The 15,973-nt window shown below is 42.8% G+C and overlaps 1 protein-coding gene across 5 annotated transcripts in view; it reads right to left on the bottom strand.

Annotated features, from left to right (window-relative positions):
- Positions 1-15,973, bottom strand: part of Msh3 (mutS homolog 3) — a 160,734-nt gene that overhangs the window by 82,239 nt on the left and 62,522 nt on the right. For all 5 annotated transcript variants that reach the window (XM_057789597.1, XM_057789598.1, XM_057789600.1 and 2 more), the window contains exon 10: positions 14,185-14,299. In XM_057789597.1, the coding sequence (XP_057645580.1) occupies positions 14,185-14,299 (115 nt within the window). The remainder of the gene's footprint in view (positions 1-14,184; positions 14,300-15,973) is intronic.

The raw sequence follows: 15,973 nt of genomic DNA, 5'->3' as shown, positions 1-15,973 counted from the left end.
TATTACTCTTACTCTATTTTCTGGGGGAAAAAAGAAGCCCATCTTTTTGAAAAGTAGTCAAAATGCATACCTTACCTGAACGGTCAACCAACTACAGAGAGCCAATTCAAATACTATTTTAACAGAAATGGAAATCAAAACACTCTCCTGTGACACACTTGAGAGAGCAGAGGATCTCTATGGTTCTTGGGGTGAATGGATTCACACTGACCTGACTTTGGGCCACCTCGTAATCTGTGAATTGTGAGACTGTATGGGAGAATAGAACCTCAGTTTCACTGCACTTTGACTTCTACTTGATTCAAACAAACAAACAACAAACGCTAACATTTCCTTGATGCTACCAGCAAACCTATTAAAGAGGGAAGCAAAGGCAGATACCCAGTGCAGTGCCAGGTTCAGAGAGTGGGGAATCCATTGCCAGCTCTACATCACGTCAGGATTAATAACCAGAATGTACAGAGTACTGAGAAAGCAAACAACCCAGTCAATAAGATGTAAACAGGGATCTCAAAAGAAGGAAAAAAATAGCCAAGAAATACCTGTTAAAGTGGTCAACATGCTTAGCAATCAGGGCAATGTAAATTAAAACTAATTTGAGATTTCAACACACCTCAGTGAAAATGGCAAAGATTAAGAGAACAAATGGCCGCAAAGGCTGACAGGGTGTAGAATACTCCCTTCTCCACCGTTGGTGGAGTGCAAACCGCTACAGTCACTAGGAAAGCATGGACTTTGATGCTGACTGCAGTGAGCTTATGGATCACTGGGGAGCTGACGGTGTTGTCTGTCAATCCGTGAATCCGGGGTGCTAGTCCACTTATTTGGGTGCTCTTTAATTCTTTTCAACAATTTTTATAGTTTTCAGGAAATAAGACTTTGATTTTTGTTACATTCACTCTTATTCTACTTGAAGTTCTAACCAAATAAATCCTAATAAGAGCTACCAAAAACGAAAACAAATACATTTCCAACAATAAGAAAGTCAATTCCTTCAGAATTTCAGAATTTAGCAATCCCTGACTTCTGTCATCACGATGCTGGGCAGCTTCCCATCACTGGGACAAAATGCCTGTGCTGACTGTTTGTGCGGAAGGTTGGGTTTGGCTCACAGTTTTAGAGGCATGACAGTCACATGGCTCTATGACATTTGGGCCTGCATCCAGACACTACCGCAGGACTAGGAAACAACGACAGAGTCAAGAGCAAGAATGCCAATATCCTCTTCGGGGGTGCATCCCGGATACTCTCCCTCCACTGAGCCCTTTCTCACAAAGGTTCCATGGCCACCCAATAATATGGACTTGGGATCTGACTCTTAAACATGTGCTGTTGGGCACATTCAGCACCTAAATAAACTACAGCAGTAACTCTCTAACATTACTGTCTCATTGCATTGCTATGGGGACTAGCCCTAGAACAAATCTACTTAAATTCTCAAAACAATTCTCTAACTTCAAAAATTGTGTTATTTGACAAAACCCTATTTTACCTGTGCTTATAAACAATTCCTAAGATGTGGGTTTGGGGTTTGTTTGTTTTTTATGCCACCTAAAACTCTGCTGTAAAGACATAGCAACCTTTCACTGCGTGCAAACCAGGGTCTCTAGGATACACAGCAATTTCTGTGAAAGCCTTTGCTAAACAAAGCTAAGTCCAATTTAACTGTTGCCTGACAGCATAGCCCTTGAAGAGGCAGTCCACAAGTTCAGCAACATCAGACTGTAATGTGACTGTTTTCCCAAGCTGCTTGACACGTACGGACCCCACAACTGCACTTCATACTCAAACAGAACAGTACCATTACGGTCACCATCTTCGTGTGTGCATCTTGGTTTCCAATGACATTTCAGCAATTGTGAGTCAATGACTTCCTTTTCTCATTAACTCCGTCTTTACTGCCTGCCTACAGAGGGCTCTTGGGGGTGTACACAAGGGAGGGCCTGTCACTTTGAAGCTTTTATATCTTTTTTGTCTTTGGTGGTATGAAATCACTGAAAAGGCAAACAATTAGAGGTGCACCAAGTCACTACCAGAGCCAGCTCCTGATCATTTCACAAAGGTACCTCCAACACTGACAGAGAAAATGCCACACTTCCACACACATGCAAAAGAAAAATTCAGCTTCGCTCAATTTAATCAAAAGATCTACGATATAATTCAAATGAAGTTTTTCAAAGTTTAGTACACAGAGAAAGTTCATGTTCTATTACTTAGAGCTACTGCTCTTCTAACTAAATACAAGAGGGCATCCCCTTTCATCTAGTCCTAAACACTAGAGCCTGGTTTATAACAGAAACTTCCTCATCCAGTGTCTGCTTCACTCACAGGCTCCTGCTGGGCAAAAGTCGGAAGGCCAGTGCCTTCTCACCCATTCTCCAAGGTCAGCCACATAACTGAATCTATTTAATAAGTCTCTTTTTGGAGCTTAAAGTAGAGTCCAATGAGATACAATCCTAGGCCTCTAACCTTAAAAATATAACTTTGCAGTTTCACTAAAACATGGAACAGATAATCTTGTCAGGCTGCCTGGACTGTTAGGACATAGAGAGCACCTTGTGGGTGTTTGCAATGGTTTCCAAAGACCAGGAGACCAGGGAAGCTCTGGCCTCATGAGCAGACTAACCCTGGATGTGCTCATAGTGTGATGCATTACTAGAGGGTGTGAAGGGAGGGAGCTGGGCTGTGTGAGGCTGTCAGTCCAGTGCCAGACGTGAACTACTGCAGTACACCCTCCCCACCACCACAGACTAACACCTTTCAGGTGGTATGTTAGGCACAATGATGAAAAGTTATTATTGCATATATATAGAATAATCTATGCACAGATTTAAAAATCCCACTACACTACCTCCTCTGCCAAGTCTTGTTTTCCTTTCTTCTCCATTGGGGGAGGGGCGGGAATCACTGCTCTGAAACTGCTCATCATCCCCACCCATTTCTCACTACTTTGCTTAAATATGTTCTGTTAGAAGCTTCTAACTTTATATGATAAAATGTGTGACTCTTTTTATCAGCCTGATCTTTGGCTTGAATCACTGTTAATAAAGATCTTAATGAAGATCACACAGGCCATTTCCATGGCCTTACATTATTCTGCACAAATATGACACAATGAATCTACTTTCATGTTGGTGGGCATTTAGGTGGCTTAAATAAGACAAAACTATTTCCAGGGAAATGATGGTTTATTTTATTAAAATACACACCAAAAGCAGCACAAGAATCCCAAGGAACCTGCTCTCCCTCCATTCTCCGCAGCAACCTTGAACACCACCATTTCTTTGTTATAAACTTCAGGTAATGCTGTTTCACTGAGCTAGCTCCTTCCTGCTCCACCACCTTTGCAGAATGGGAAGGAGCTTACTCATGCAAGATGTATAATGGTGATTCTCGACAGAGACACCAACAAGCTGATGAAGGTACAATACAGAAAGGCAAGAGAATTTCCAATGCCATCTGGCACCACTGGTTATGAAGATGGTGTTTTCCTGCTTCTCCTGACATAAATTGGGAAGAAACTCCTTTTGTGTCTCTGACTTCTAACATCTGGACGATGCCAATGATATAATGGCATCAATACATATGTGATGTGGGATTCCCCTCTGTATGCTGTGAATATGTTTTATTACTATTGGTTAATAGAAAAGCTGCTTTGGCCTATGACAGGGCAGAATAGAGCTAGGCAGGAAAACTAAACTGAATGCAGGGAGGAAGAAAGCAGAGTCAGGCAGACGCCATGTAGCTGCCTAAGGAGGGAGATGCCATAGTTATCAAAGGAGACAGATGCTGGAACCTTACTGGTAGGCCACAGCCTCAAGGTGGTACACAGATTAATAGAAATGGGTAAATCTAAAATGTAAAAGTTAGTTAATAAGAAGCCTGAGCTAATAAGCCAAACAGTATTGTAATTAATATAGTTTCAGTGTGATTATTCGGGTCTGGGCGACCAGGAAATGAACGAGCAATCTCCTCTTACACATATGTGTTAAACAATTTAATTAATTAATATTAACCAGTAAATATTAAAGATACAAATTGATATCTGCCCTCAAGACCTGCTTCTCAATCTGGGGGTGCAGCTGGGTGTAGAGCACTTGCATGGCTTGTGAGAGGCACTGGATTCTACCTCCCTCACTGAGAAGAAATACCCCAATAGGAGAGCTACTTCTGGGTACTATAGACTACTTTAGTGCCCAAGTCATAGCCCTATTGATCCAACTATTCCTAATTCTCCTAAATTTAATAGTGCCCTAAGTTGTGTATCTGAACTTCCTGCAAACTGAAAACACATATGACACTCTATTTTGAAGAAAACATTTAATTCACTTGTAGAGTGATCAAAACAAATCATCAAGTTGAGATATAAAACTGGTCAGTCAGCTCTAGAAAATTCATTAATTCTTAAAGAACTCAGACTCCCAAGAGCAATTCCAGAAAGAGTCAAGACCTGTGTTGACCTGCTCAACAACACATTCTAGGATTGGATTTCTCTGTTTTCCCTTTTACCACTGCCCTTCTCATACTGCATTTTACATTTTCAAATAAGTCATCTCCACCAAGTCCTTGTCTGAGCTTAAGAAAATACTAGCTTGACTAAGGCTACCAACCCAGAGCAGTGAGGGCCTGACTAGAGGGCAGGCCTCAAGGTCCCCGCCAGGGAAAGCGGGCCCCCGCTGCTGGGGCTGCAGTCTCTGCTGTGATCTCCTCGACCTGCTCTGCCTGCGCCCTACTTCCCTTTGTCCCTGGCTCATTGGGGCATCCAGGAGTTCCTGTGTAGGTGCCGAGTAGTTTCATCAGGACGGGTGAGTGTGTGCTATCCTGGGGCGCACTGTCCCGGTAGAGAGCACAAACGCCCCCCCCCCCAGCTCCTGCTGCAAGGCTTTCTTTCCTACACACCCGCCCCCCACCCCCACCCCCAAGCCTGCCTTGTCTGCAAGGTCCTTAGCTGTGGAACAGTTTCCTGCCCTTTCACTAAGGCTACCAACCCAGAGCAGTGAGGGCCTGACTAGAGGGCAGGCCTCAAGGTCCCCGCCAGGGAAAGCGGGCCCCCGCTGCTGGGGCTGCAGTCTCTGCTGTGATCTCCTGGACCTGCTCTGCCTGCGCCCTACTTCCCTTTGTCCCTGGCTCATTGGGGCATCCAGGAGTTCCTGTGTAGGTGCCGAGAAGTTTCATCGGGACGGGTGAGTGTGTGCTATCCTGGGGCGGACGGTCCCTGTAGAGAGCACAAACGCCCCTCCCCCAGCTCCTGCTGCAGGGCTTTCTCTCCTACACACCCGCCCCCACCCCCACCCCCAAGCCTGCCTTGTCTGCAAGGTCCTTAGCTGTGGAACAGTTTCCTGCCCTTTCACTAAGGCTACCAGCCCAGACCAGTGAGTGCCTGACTAGAGGGCAGGCCTCAAGGTCCCCACCAGGGGAAGCAGGCCCCTGCTGCTGGGGTTGCAGTCTCTGCTTGTGATCTCCTGGACCTGCTCTCCCTGCCCCCTATTCCCCTTGGTCCCGGGCTCATTGGGGCCACCAGGAATCCCTGCATAGGTGCTGAGAAGTCCCATCTGGATGGGTGAGTGTGTGCTATCCTGGGGCGCACTGTCCCGGTAGAGAGCACAAACGCCCCCCCCCCCCAGCTCCTGCTGCAAGGCTTTCTTTCCTACACACCCGCCCCCCACCCCCACCCCCAAGCCTGCCTTGTCTGCAAGGTCCTTAGCTGTGGAACAGTTTCCTGCCCTTTCACTAAGGCTACCAACCCAGAGCAGTGAGGGCCTGACTAGAGGGCAGGCCTCAAGGTCCCGCCAGGGAAAGCGGGCCCCCGCTGCTGGGGCTGCAGTCTCTGCTGTGATCTCCTGGACCTGCTCTGCCTGCGCCCTACTTCCCTTTGTCCCTGGCTCATTGGGGCATCCAGGAGTTCCTGTGTAGGTGCCGAGTAGTTTCATCAGGACGGGTGAGTGTGTGCTATCCTGGGGCGGATGGTCCCTGTAGAGAGCACAAACGCCCCTCCCCCAGCTCCTGCTGCAGGGCTTTCTCTCCTACACACCCGCCCCCACCCCCACCCCCAAGCCTGCCTTGTCTGCAAGGTCCTTAGCTGTGGAACAGTTTCCTGCCCTTTCACTAAGGCTACCAGCCCAGACCAGTGAGTGCCTGACTAGAGGGCAGGCCTCAAGGTCCCCACCAGGGGAAGCAGGCCCCTGCTGCTGGGGTTGCAGTCTCTGCTTGTGATCTCCTGGACCTGCTCTCCCTGCCCCCTATTTCCCTTGGTCCCGGGCTCATTGGGGCCACCAGGAATCCCTGCATAGGTGCTGAGAAGTCCCATCTGGATGGGTGAGTTTGTGCTATCCTGGGGCGCACTGTCCCGGTAGAGAGCACAAACGCCCCCCCCCCCAGCTCCTGCTGCAAGGCTTTCTTTCCTACACACCCGCCCCCCACCCCCACCCCCAAGCCTGCCTTGTCTGCAAGGTCCTTAGCTGTGGAACAGTTTCCTGCCCTTTCACTAAGGCTACCAGCCCAGAGCAGTGAGTGCCTGACTAGAGGGCAGGCCTCAAGGTCCCCGCCAGGGAAAGCGGGCCCCTGCTGCTGGGGCTGCAGTCTCTGCTGTGATCTCCTGGACCTGCTCTGCCTGCGCCCTACTTCCCTTTGTCCCTGGCTCATTGTGGCATCCAGGAGTTCCTGTGTAGGTGCCGAGAAGTATCATCGGGACGGGAGTTCATCTGGAAGGGAACGGTTCCTGCCCCTACACTGAGGAGATACACCTAGAGAGTTAGTCACAGCAAAGACTGGTCCAAGACATCAGGCCTCTCCTGGCTCCATTTGAAGGAAAAGATGGGCAGGCGCCAATGCAAGAATTCCCCCAACAACTTGAAAGGCAACGTGACATCACCAGGATCCAGGAATACCGAAATGAGAAGTGTACACCCTAATCCAGAAGAATTAGAAGAATTCGACTCAAAAGTGAATTTTATGAAAATAATAGAGGACCTTAAACAGGAGGTGAAAAACTGCCACAACCAATTAGAGATTACAAACAAAAAGGTAGAGGAAATGAATAAATCTCTCAAAGATACCCAAGAAAACCAAGAGAAACAAGAAAAAGTAATCAAACAGGTAAGGGAAACGGTTCAAGACTTGAAGAATGAAGTGGAAGTAATAAAGAAAACACAAACCGAGGGAAGGATGGAGATGGAAAATTTGAATAAACGAACAGGAACTACAGAGACAAGTACCACCAACAGATTACAAGAGATAGAAGAAAGAATCTCAGACACTGAAGATACCATAGAGAAAATAAACACTCTCATCAAAGAAAACAGCATAACCAACAAATTCTCATCACAAAACATTCAGGAAATCTGGGACACAATAAAAAGACCAAACCTAAGAATAATAGGGATAGAAGAAGGAGAAGAAGTACAGCTCAATGGTCCAGAAAATATATTTAATAAAATTATAGAAGAAAACTTTCCCAACCTTAAGAAAGATATTCCTTTGAAGGTCCAAGAAGCATACAGAACACCAAATCGACTGGATCAAAAAAAAACATCTCCTCGTCATATAATAATCAAAACACAAAACATACAGAATAAAGAAAGAATATTAAGAGCTGCAAAGGAAAAAGGTCAAGTTACCTATAAAGGTAAACCTATCAGACTTACACCTGATTTCTCTATGGAAACCATGAAAGCCAGAAGGTCCTGGATAGATATACTGCAGAAACTACGAGACCATGGATGCAAGCCCAGACTACTATACCCAGCCAAGCTTTCATTCACTATAAATGGAGAAAACAAAATTTTCCAGGATAAAAACAAATTTAAACAATACGTAGCCACAAATCCAGCCCTTCAGAAAGTAATTGAAGGAAAATCACAAACCAAGGAGTCCAACAATGCCCACAATAACTCAGACATCTAATGACCCTTCACCAGCACAACTTGAAGAAGGGAAACACACAAACTCTACTACCAAAAGAAGGAAAGAAAGAAAGAAAGGAAAAATGACCGGAGTTAACAACCACTGGTCATTAATATCACTTAATATCAATGGACTCAACTCACCTATAAAGAGGCACAGGCTAAGAGATTGGATACGAAAACAGGATCCAACATTCTGTTGCTTACAAGAAACACACCTCAACCACAAAGACAGACATCTACTCAAAGTAAAGGGCTGGGAAAAGGTTTATCAAGCAAATGGACCTAAGAAACAAGCAGGTGTGGCCATACTAATTTCTAAGAAAGTTGACTTCAAACTAAAATCAATCAAAAGAGATGGAGATGGACATTTTTTACTCATAACAGGAACAATTCACCAGGATGAAGTCTCAATCCTGAATATCTATGCCCCTAATATAAAAGCACCCACTTATGTAAAAGAAACGTTACTAAAACTCAAGGCAGTCATCAAACCACACACACTAATAGTAGGAGATTTCAACACTCCTCTCTCACCAATGGACAGGTCAATCAGACAGAAACCTAACAGAGAAATAAGAGGATTAAGGGAGGTAATGAATCAAATGGACTTAACAGACATCTATAGAACATTCCACTCAAATAAGAAAGAATATACCTTCTTCTCTGCAGCTCATGGAACCTTCTCGAAAATAGACCACATACTCGGTAACAAAGCAAACTTACACAGTTACAAAAAAATATCGGTAACCACCTGTGTCTTATCAGATCACCATGGATTAAAGTTAGAATTCAACAACAATGCTATCCACAGAAAGCCTATGAACTCATGGAAATTGGACAGTCAACTACTGAACCACACCTGGATCAAGGAAGAAATAAAGAAAGAAATTAAAGTCTTTCTTGAATTCAATGAAAACGAAGACTCAACATACTCAAACCTATGGGACACTATGAAAGCAGTGCTAAGAGGAAAGTTCATAGCATTAAGTGCCCACATAAAGAAAACGGAGAAAGCACACATTGGAGACCTAATAGCCCACCTTAAAGCTTTAGAAAGAAAAGAAGCAGACTCACCTAGGAGAAGTAGAAGACTGGAAATAATCAAATTGAGGGCTGAAATCAACAAAATAGAAACACAGAAAACAATCCAAAGAATCAATGAAACAAAAAGCTGGTTCTTGGAGAAAATCAATAAGATTGATAAACCCCTATCCAAACTAATCAAACGGCGGAGAGAGAATACGCAAATTAACAAAATCAGAAACGAAAAGGGAGACATAACCACAGACACAGACGAAATTCAGAGAATCATTAGATCTTACTACAAAAACCTGTATGCCACAAAATTGGAAAATGTAAAAGAAATGGACACTTTTTTAGATAAGTACCATATACCAAAGTTAAACCAGGACCAGGTGAACAATCTAAATAGACCTGTTAGTCGCGAAGAATTAGAAGTTGTTATAAAAAACCTTCCCACCAAAAAAAGCCCAGGTCCAGACGGCTTTAATGCAGAATTCTACCAGAACTTCCAAGAAGACCTAATACCTATACTCCTTAATGTATTTCACAATATTGAAACAGAGAAGTCATTGCCAAATTCCTTTTATGAAGCTGAAGTTACTCTGATACCAAAACCACACAAAGACACAACCAAGAAAGAGAACTACAGGCCAATCTCACTCATGAACATCGACGCAAAAATACTCAACAAAATACTGGCAAACAGAATCCAAGAACACATTAGAAAAATTATCCATTATGATCAAGTAGGCTTCATCCCAGAGATGCAGGGCTGGTTCAACATACGAAAATCTATCAATGTAATCCATCATATAAATAATCTGAAAGAAAAAAACCATATGATCATTTCATTAGATGCGGAAAAAGCATTTGACAAAATACAACATCCCTTTATGATAAAGGTCTTAGAGAGATTAGGAATACAAGGGTCGTTCCTAAATATAATAAAAGCAATTTATAGCAAGCCGTCAGCTAACATCAAATTAAATGGAGAGAAACTCAAAGCTATTCCACTAAAATCAGGAACACGACAAGGTTGTCCACTCTCTCCATACCTCTTTAATATAGTGCTTGAAATTCTAGCAATAGCAATAAGACAACATAAGGGGATCAAAGGGATTCAAATCGGAAAGGAAGAAGTTAAACTTTCATTATTTGCAGACGATATGATAGTGTACACAAGCGACCCCAAAAACTCCAGCAAAGAACTCCTTCAGCTGATAAACACCTTTAGTAGCGTTGCAGGATACAAGATCAATTCCAAAAAATCAGTTGCCCTCCTATACACAAAGGATAAGGAAGCAGAGATGGAAATCAGAGAAGCATCACCCTTCACGATAGCCACAAATAGCATAAAATATCTTGGGGTAACCCTAACCAAGGAAGTAAAGGATCTATTTGACAAGAACTTTAAGTCAATGAAGAAAGAAATTGAGGAGGATACCAGAAAATGGAAGGATCTCCCTTGCTCTTGGATAGGGAGGATCAACATAGTAAAAATGGCAATTCTACCAAGGGCAATTTATAGATTCAATGCAATCCCCATTAAAATCCCATCAAAATTCTTCACAGATCTTGAGAGGACAATAATCAACTTTATATGGAGAAACAAAAAACCCAGGATAGCCAAAACAATCTTATATAATAAAGGATCGTCTGGAGGCATTACCATCCCTGACCTCAAACTCTATTACAGAGCCTCAGTATTGAAAACAGCTTGGTATTGGTATAAAAACAGAGAAGTTGATCAATGGAACCGAGTAGAAGACCCTGATTTCAACCCACAAACTTATGAACACCTAATTTTTGATAAAGGAGCTAAAAGTATTCAATGGAAAAAAGAGAGCATCTTCAACAAATGGTGCTGGCAGAACTGGTTGTCAACGTGTAGAAGAATGAAAATAGATCCATATCTATCACCATGCACAAAACTCAAGTCCAAATGGATTAAAGACCTCAATATTAGTCTGAACACACTGAACCTGATAGAAGAAAAAGTTGGAAGTACTCTACAACATATGGGTACAGGAGATCACTTCCTACGTTTATCCCCAGCAGCACAGACATTAAGGGCAACATTGAATAAATGGGACCTCCTGAAACTGAGTAGCTTCTGTAAAGCAAAGGACACTGTCACTAAGACAAAAAGGCAACCCACTGACTGGGAGAAGATCTTCACCAACCCTGCAACAGACAAAGGTCTGATCACCAAAATATATAAAGAACTCAAGAAACTAAACTTTAAAATGCTAATGAACCCAATAAAAAAATGGGGCACTGATCTGAACAGAGAATTCTCAACAGAAGAAATTCAAATGGCCAAAAGACACCTAAGGTCATGCTCAACCTCCTTAGCGATAAGGGAAATGCAAATTAAAACAACTTTGAGATACCATCTTACACCTGTCAGAATGGCTAAAATCAAGAACACCAAGGATAGCCTTTGCTGGAGAGGTTGTGGAGAACGAGGCACACTCATTCATTGCTGGTGGGAATGCAATCTTGTGCAACCACTTTGGAAATCAGTGTGGCGATTTCTCAGGAAATTTGGGATCAACCTACCCCAAGATCCAGTAATACCACTATTGGGAATATACCCAAGAGATGCCACATCAAATGACAAAAGTATCTGTTCAACTATGTTCATAGCAGCATTGTTTGTAATAGCCAAAACCTGGAAACAACCTAGATGCCCTTCAATGGAGGAATGGATAAAGAAAGTGTGGAATATATACATATTAGAGTACTACTCAGCAGTAAAAAACAATGACTTCGCGAATTTTGCGTGCAAATGGATGGAAATAGAAAACACTATCCTGAGTGAGGTATCCCAGACCCAAAAAGAGGAACATGGGATGTACTCACTCATAATCGGTTTCTAGCCATAAATAAAAGACATTAAGCATATAATGTGTGATCCTATAGAAGTTAAATAAGAAAGTGAACCCAAAGAAAATCATATAGTCATCCGCATGGAGAGGGGGAAGTAGACAAGATTGCAGGGCAAAAACTGGGAACTTGCGGGTGAGGTGGCATGGGGCAAAGGGGAAATGGGATGAGAAATATGAGAAGGGGAGGATGGGAGGAGCTCGGGGGATTGGGATGGTTGGGATATAGGAAGGATGGATACGGGAGCAGCGAAGTATATATCCTATCTAATATCTAAGGGAGCCATCTTAGGGCTGGCAAGAGACTTGACTCTAGAGGGGTTCGCAGGTGTCCAGGAATATGTCCCCAGCTGGTACCTTGGGCAACTAAGGAGAGGGAACCTGAAATGACCCTATCCTATACTGATGAATTTCTTGCATATCACCTTAGAACCTTCATCTGGCGATGGATCGAGGTAGAGACAGATTCTCAATTTGGAGCAATGGTCTGAGCTCTTAAGGTCCAAATGAGGAGCAGAAGGAGGGAGAACAAGAGCAAAAAATCAGGACCACGAGGGATGCACCCACCCACTGTGACAGTGGAACTGATTTATTAGGAGCCCACCAAGGCCAGCTGGTCTGGGACTGAATAAGCATGGGTTGATTCCGGACTCTCTGAGCATGGCGGTCAATGAAGACTGATGAGAAGCCAAGGACAATGGCACTAGGTTTCAATCCTAATACATGAACTGGCTTTGTGGGAGCTTAGCCTGTTTAGAAGCTCACCTTCCTGGACGTAGATAGAAGACCTTCGTCTTCCCGCAGGGCAGAGAATTTGGACTGCTCTTCAGTATCGAGAGGGAGGGGGAATGGTGTGGGGGGAGGAGAAGAGGAGTGGGGATAGGGGGAGGGGAGTGGGGGGAGGGGGCAATATTTGGGAGGAGGGGAGGGAAATGGGAAACGGGGAGCAGGTGGAAATTTTAATTAAAAAAGAATAAAAAAATAAATAAGAGAAAAAAAAAAAAAAAAAAAAAAAAAAAAAAAAAAAAAAAGAAAATACTAGCTTAATACAGAAACCTAAATTTAACCACAAACCTTCAGATTTTATGGCCAGTCAGTAAAACTTGAAGTCTTTCAAAACAGATTGCTTTCCTATTTGAAAATACAAGGTTCCACGCTCTGTTCTGGTTCACCCCTCAAGGGATGTAAGAGTCACAGCCAAGTGTTAGTGCTGGTGTTTCAGGACCCTCTTCTAGCTTGGTTAAGGAAGCTTCAAAGTTCCCAAAGGGAACAAGGGACATTCCTAACATCCTTGGAAAGTGTAAATCAAGCTAATTATTTGAACTGGAGTATTATTAATAAGGTAAATATTAAATCAAAAATAAGATAGTTTTGTCTTAGAACATCAGTTAGCAGGTTTGAAATTTCTAAAATCAACAAACTTGATCACTCTTATGAAAATCTCTAAAGTAATAGCTGGCCACTTTATCTCCAACTTTTAATGAACTAAAACCAAGAATAAGAAAAGAATATTTTTTGGAGCTATTTAAATTTTTGTCTTTTATTCTTTTCAAGTTTATATATGTGCGGTATCCAGGTATGTAACAAGTTTGCATGTTTGTGGATGTGCATGCAGTTGAGCGTGCACATGGATGTAGACATTCACATCAGTTCTGATAACATGAACTCTTGGTCCAACTGCCTGAGAAGGAAGTGCCTGAATTCTGAGGTGTGTCCCCAGGCTCCAGAAAAGGTCAAAATTTATTCATCCTTTGTAATACTAGTTCTTACTCTGGTCAGAAGTATAGTTTTACAGTGAGAATAACATCACATATCTATAACAAACACAATTTGACAGTATAATAACTATCTTTATTATTCCAGCAACAGTACAAGGTAGTCCATCCTTGTACTCCAGTGATAAGCCTGAGTATAATCCCTACTAAGGTAGCTTGAATGAAAAATGGCCCCCATAGGCTCATATTTGAATGCTTAGTCACCAGAGATTAGAAGGGTTAGGAGGTGTGGCCTTGTTGGAGGAAGTGTGTCACTGAAGGGTGGACTTTGAGGTTTCACTAGACCCCAGAGACTCTCTCTGCCTGCTACCTGTGGATCAGGATGTAAAGTTCTCAGATACTTCTCCAGCACCATGCCTACCTGTATACTGCCATGCTCCCCTCCATGATGAAAGGAACTAACCCTATGAAACTGTAAGAAAGCCCCCAATTAATGCTTTCTTTGATAAGAGTCACCTTGGCCATGGTGCCTTTTCACAGCGATAGAACGGCAACCAAGACCCTACCAAATGTGTCATACAAAATATTTGTACAATAATTCTCCTCCCATCTTTCTTTTTTTTTTTTTTTTTAAGATTTTGAGACATTACTTACTCTGGTTTGGATAGTATCTTTTCCAGGTTAAACTCCTTGAGGTACCTTATTATGGCAGCCAAGGAGCAGATCACAGGCTTCTCCAAGTTAATGACACCAGAGAAACTCTGAGAGCCTAAAAAGAGAATAAGCATCCTCAGTATTATTACTACCAATAAAAATACATTAAGTAAATTTAATCTATAAAAATAATAACTAATATCATGCATACTGGGCTTGTGTTTTTAAACCAAACTGTGATTACAAATAAATAACTTGTGGTGTGGGCAAAAAAAGACAGTTCTTGATAGACTAAATCATTTTTGGAAATAACATACTTTTTTCAAATCAGAAAAAAACATTTAAATACTTTCACTATAAATAATCTGAACTACATGCCACAATGTGCATATCAGAAGGTAAATTGACAAACATTTGTAATAGTTAAAAAAACTTCAATCAACCTAAATAAACATCCATAGGGCAAGGATAAATAAGTTTTGTTAAATCCAGGTTATGACATGCCTCCTTTGAGAGAATACTGACAGTAGCTCCGCTAACATGAAGGCTGTCTACAGCACATCACTACAGGCGTGGGAGAGACGTGTGCAGTCACCCTCATCCCTCCCCATGAACATTACAACAGCTTCCCATCAGTTACCTGCTCCACCCTTACCCTTTGAGTATACTTAATGCAACCAAAGGAATTCTTTTTAACATGGATAGGAGATCATTAGATGACTTCACTCAAAATAGTCCAACACCCACCAACACAGCAATAGCTATTATCAAGTCTGAAACCACCAGGCCCTACAGGATCTCTCATTCATCTTCTAATGATAAGCTCTCTCCTCCTCTTCCCCTCGGTTACTCCGTCCAGTGTGCGGACTCCTGCTCTCCCCTACCCCCACCAGCACTGAGTCCTGTGGGCTCTTCTGTGCTCACTGTTGCCTCTGTGAGAAACACTACTGCTCTGTGTGTCTGGATGGCTGTCCGTCCCAACTCCTCAATCTCTGTCCACATCTCTGTCACACACCATCTCAGCAAGGCTTTCCTTTGCTATCCCGTAAGAAGTTACCTTACTTTCTGCTTAGCATTTACAACCACATAACAAGCTAACTATGAATGTTACACAGACACTAATAGGTTTATTCATAAGACAATTCTTACGGATGATACTGTTGCGGAATATTAATTTAGGGTATGTTACATTTGTTTATGCTGAAATACTTGTTTGATGATGCAAAGACATGTTACATTTGTTTGATTAAATAAAATTAACCTGTGGTAAGGAGGCTGAGCCAGCAACTAGCTGAGGGAAGTGGTAGGAAAGAACCATGTGTAGCTAGGATTCTTAAGTGGGGGTGGAGCAGAAGGAGGGCTGGTTTGGGGGAGACAGGAATTAGAAGAGGGGGTTAGCTACTTGCTATCTAGCCTCTCCGAACAAGCAGAATTTCACCTTAACCTCTGAGTTCTACAAAAGAATAGAGATCTAGATAAAATTCTTTTAATGGCTGTGATAGGCGTAAGGGAAGGGAATTCCAGCCTGGCCACAGCCAGTGAGGTGGAACGTCTACTAGCAGCTTCAGAGCTGCAGCTGCCTATTAGGACGGCATTGCTTAAGAGGCAGCTACTGAATGTAATAAAAAAACATGATACCAAACTGTCAGTGATCACCCCTTCATAGACAAATGACAAGGGCAGGAACTTCTCCATATTTCTTTACACACAACTGTGTTGCCTGACATTTTTTACAGAAATTAATAGGTGTTACAACACGCCCTCTGTAGTGATGCGATGCTTCATCACT

Source organism: Chionomys nivalis, chromosome 15 (genome assembly GCF_950005125.1).
Source record: "Chionomys nivalis chromosome 15, mChiNiv1.1, whole genome shotgun sequence".
Lineage (NCBI taxonomy): Eukaryota > Metazoa > Chordata > Mammalia > Rodentia > Cricetidae > Chionomys > Chionomys nivalis.
The sequence above is the reverse complement of the archived record's forward strand: the minus strand, read 5'-3'. Positions and strand labels throughout refer to the sequence as shown.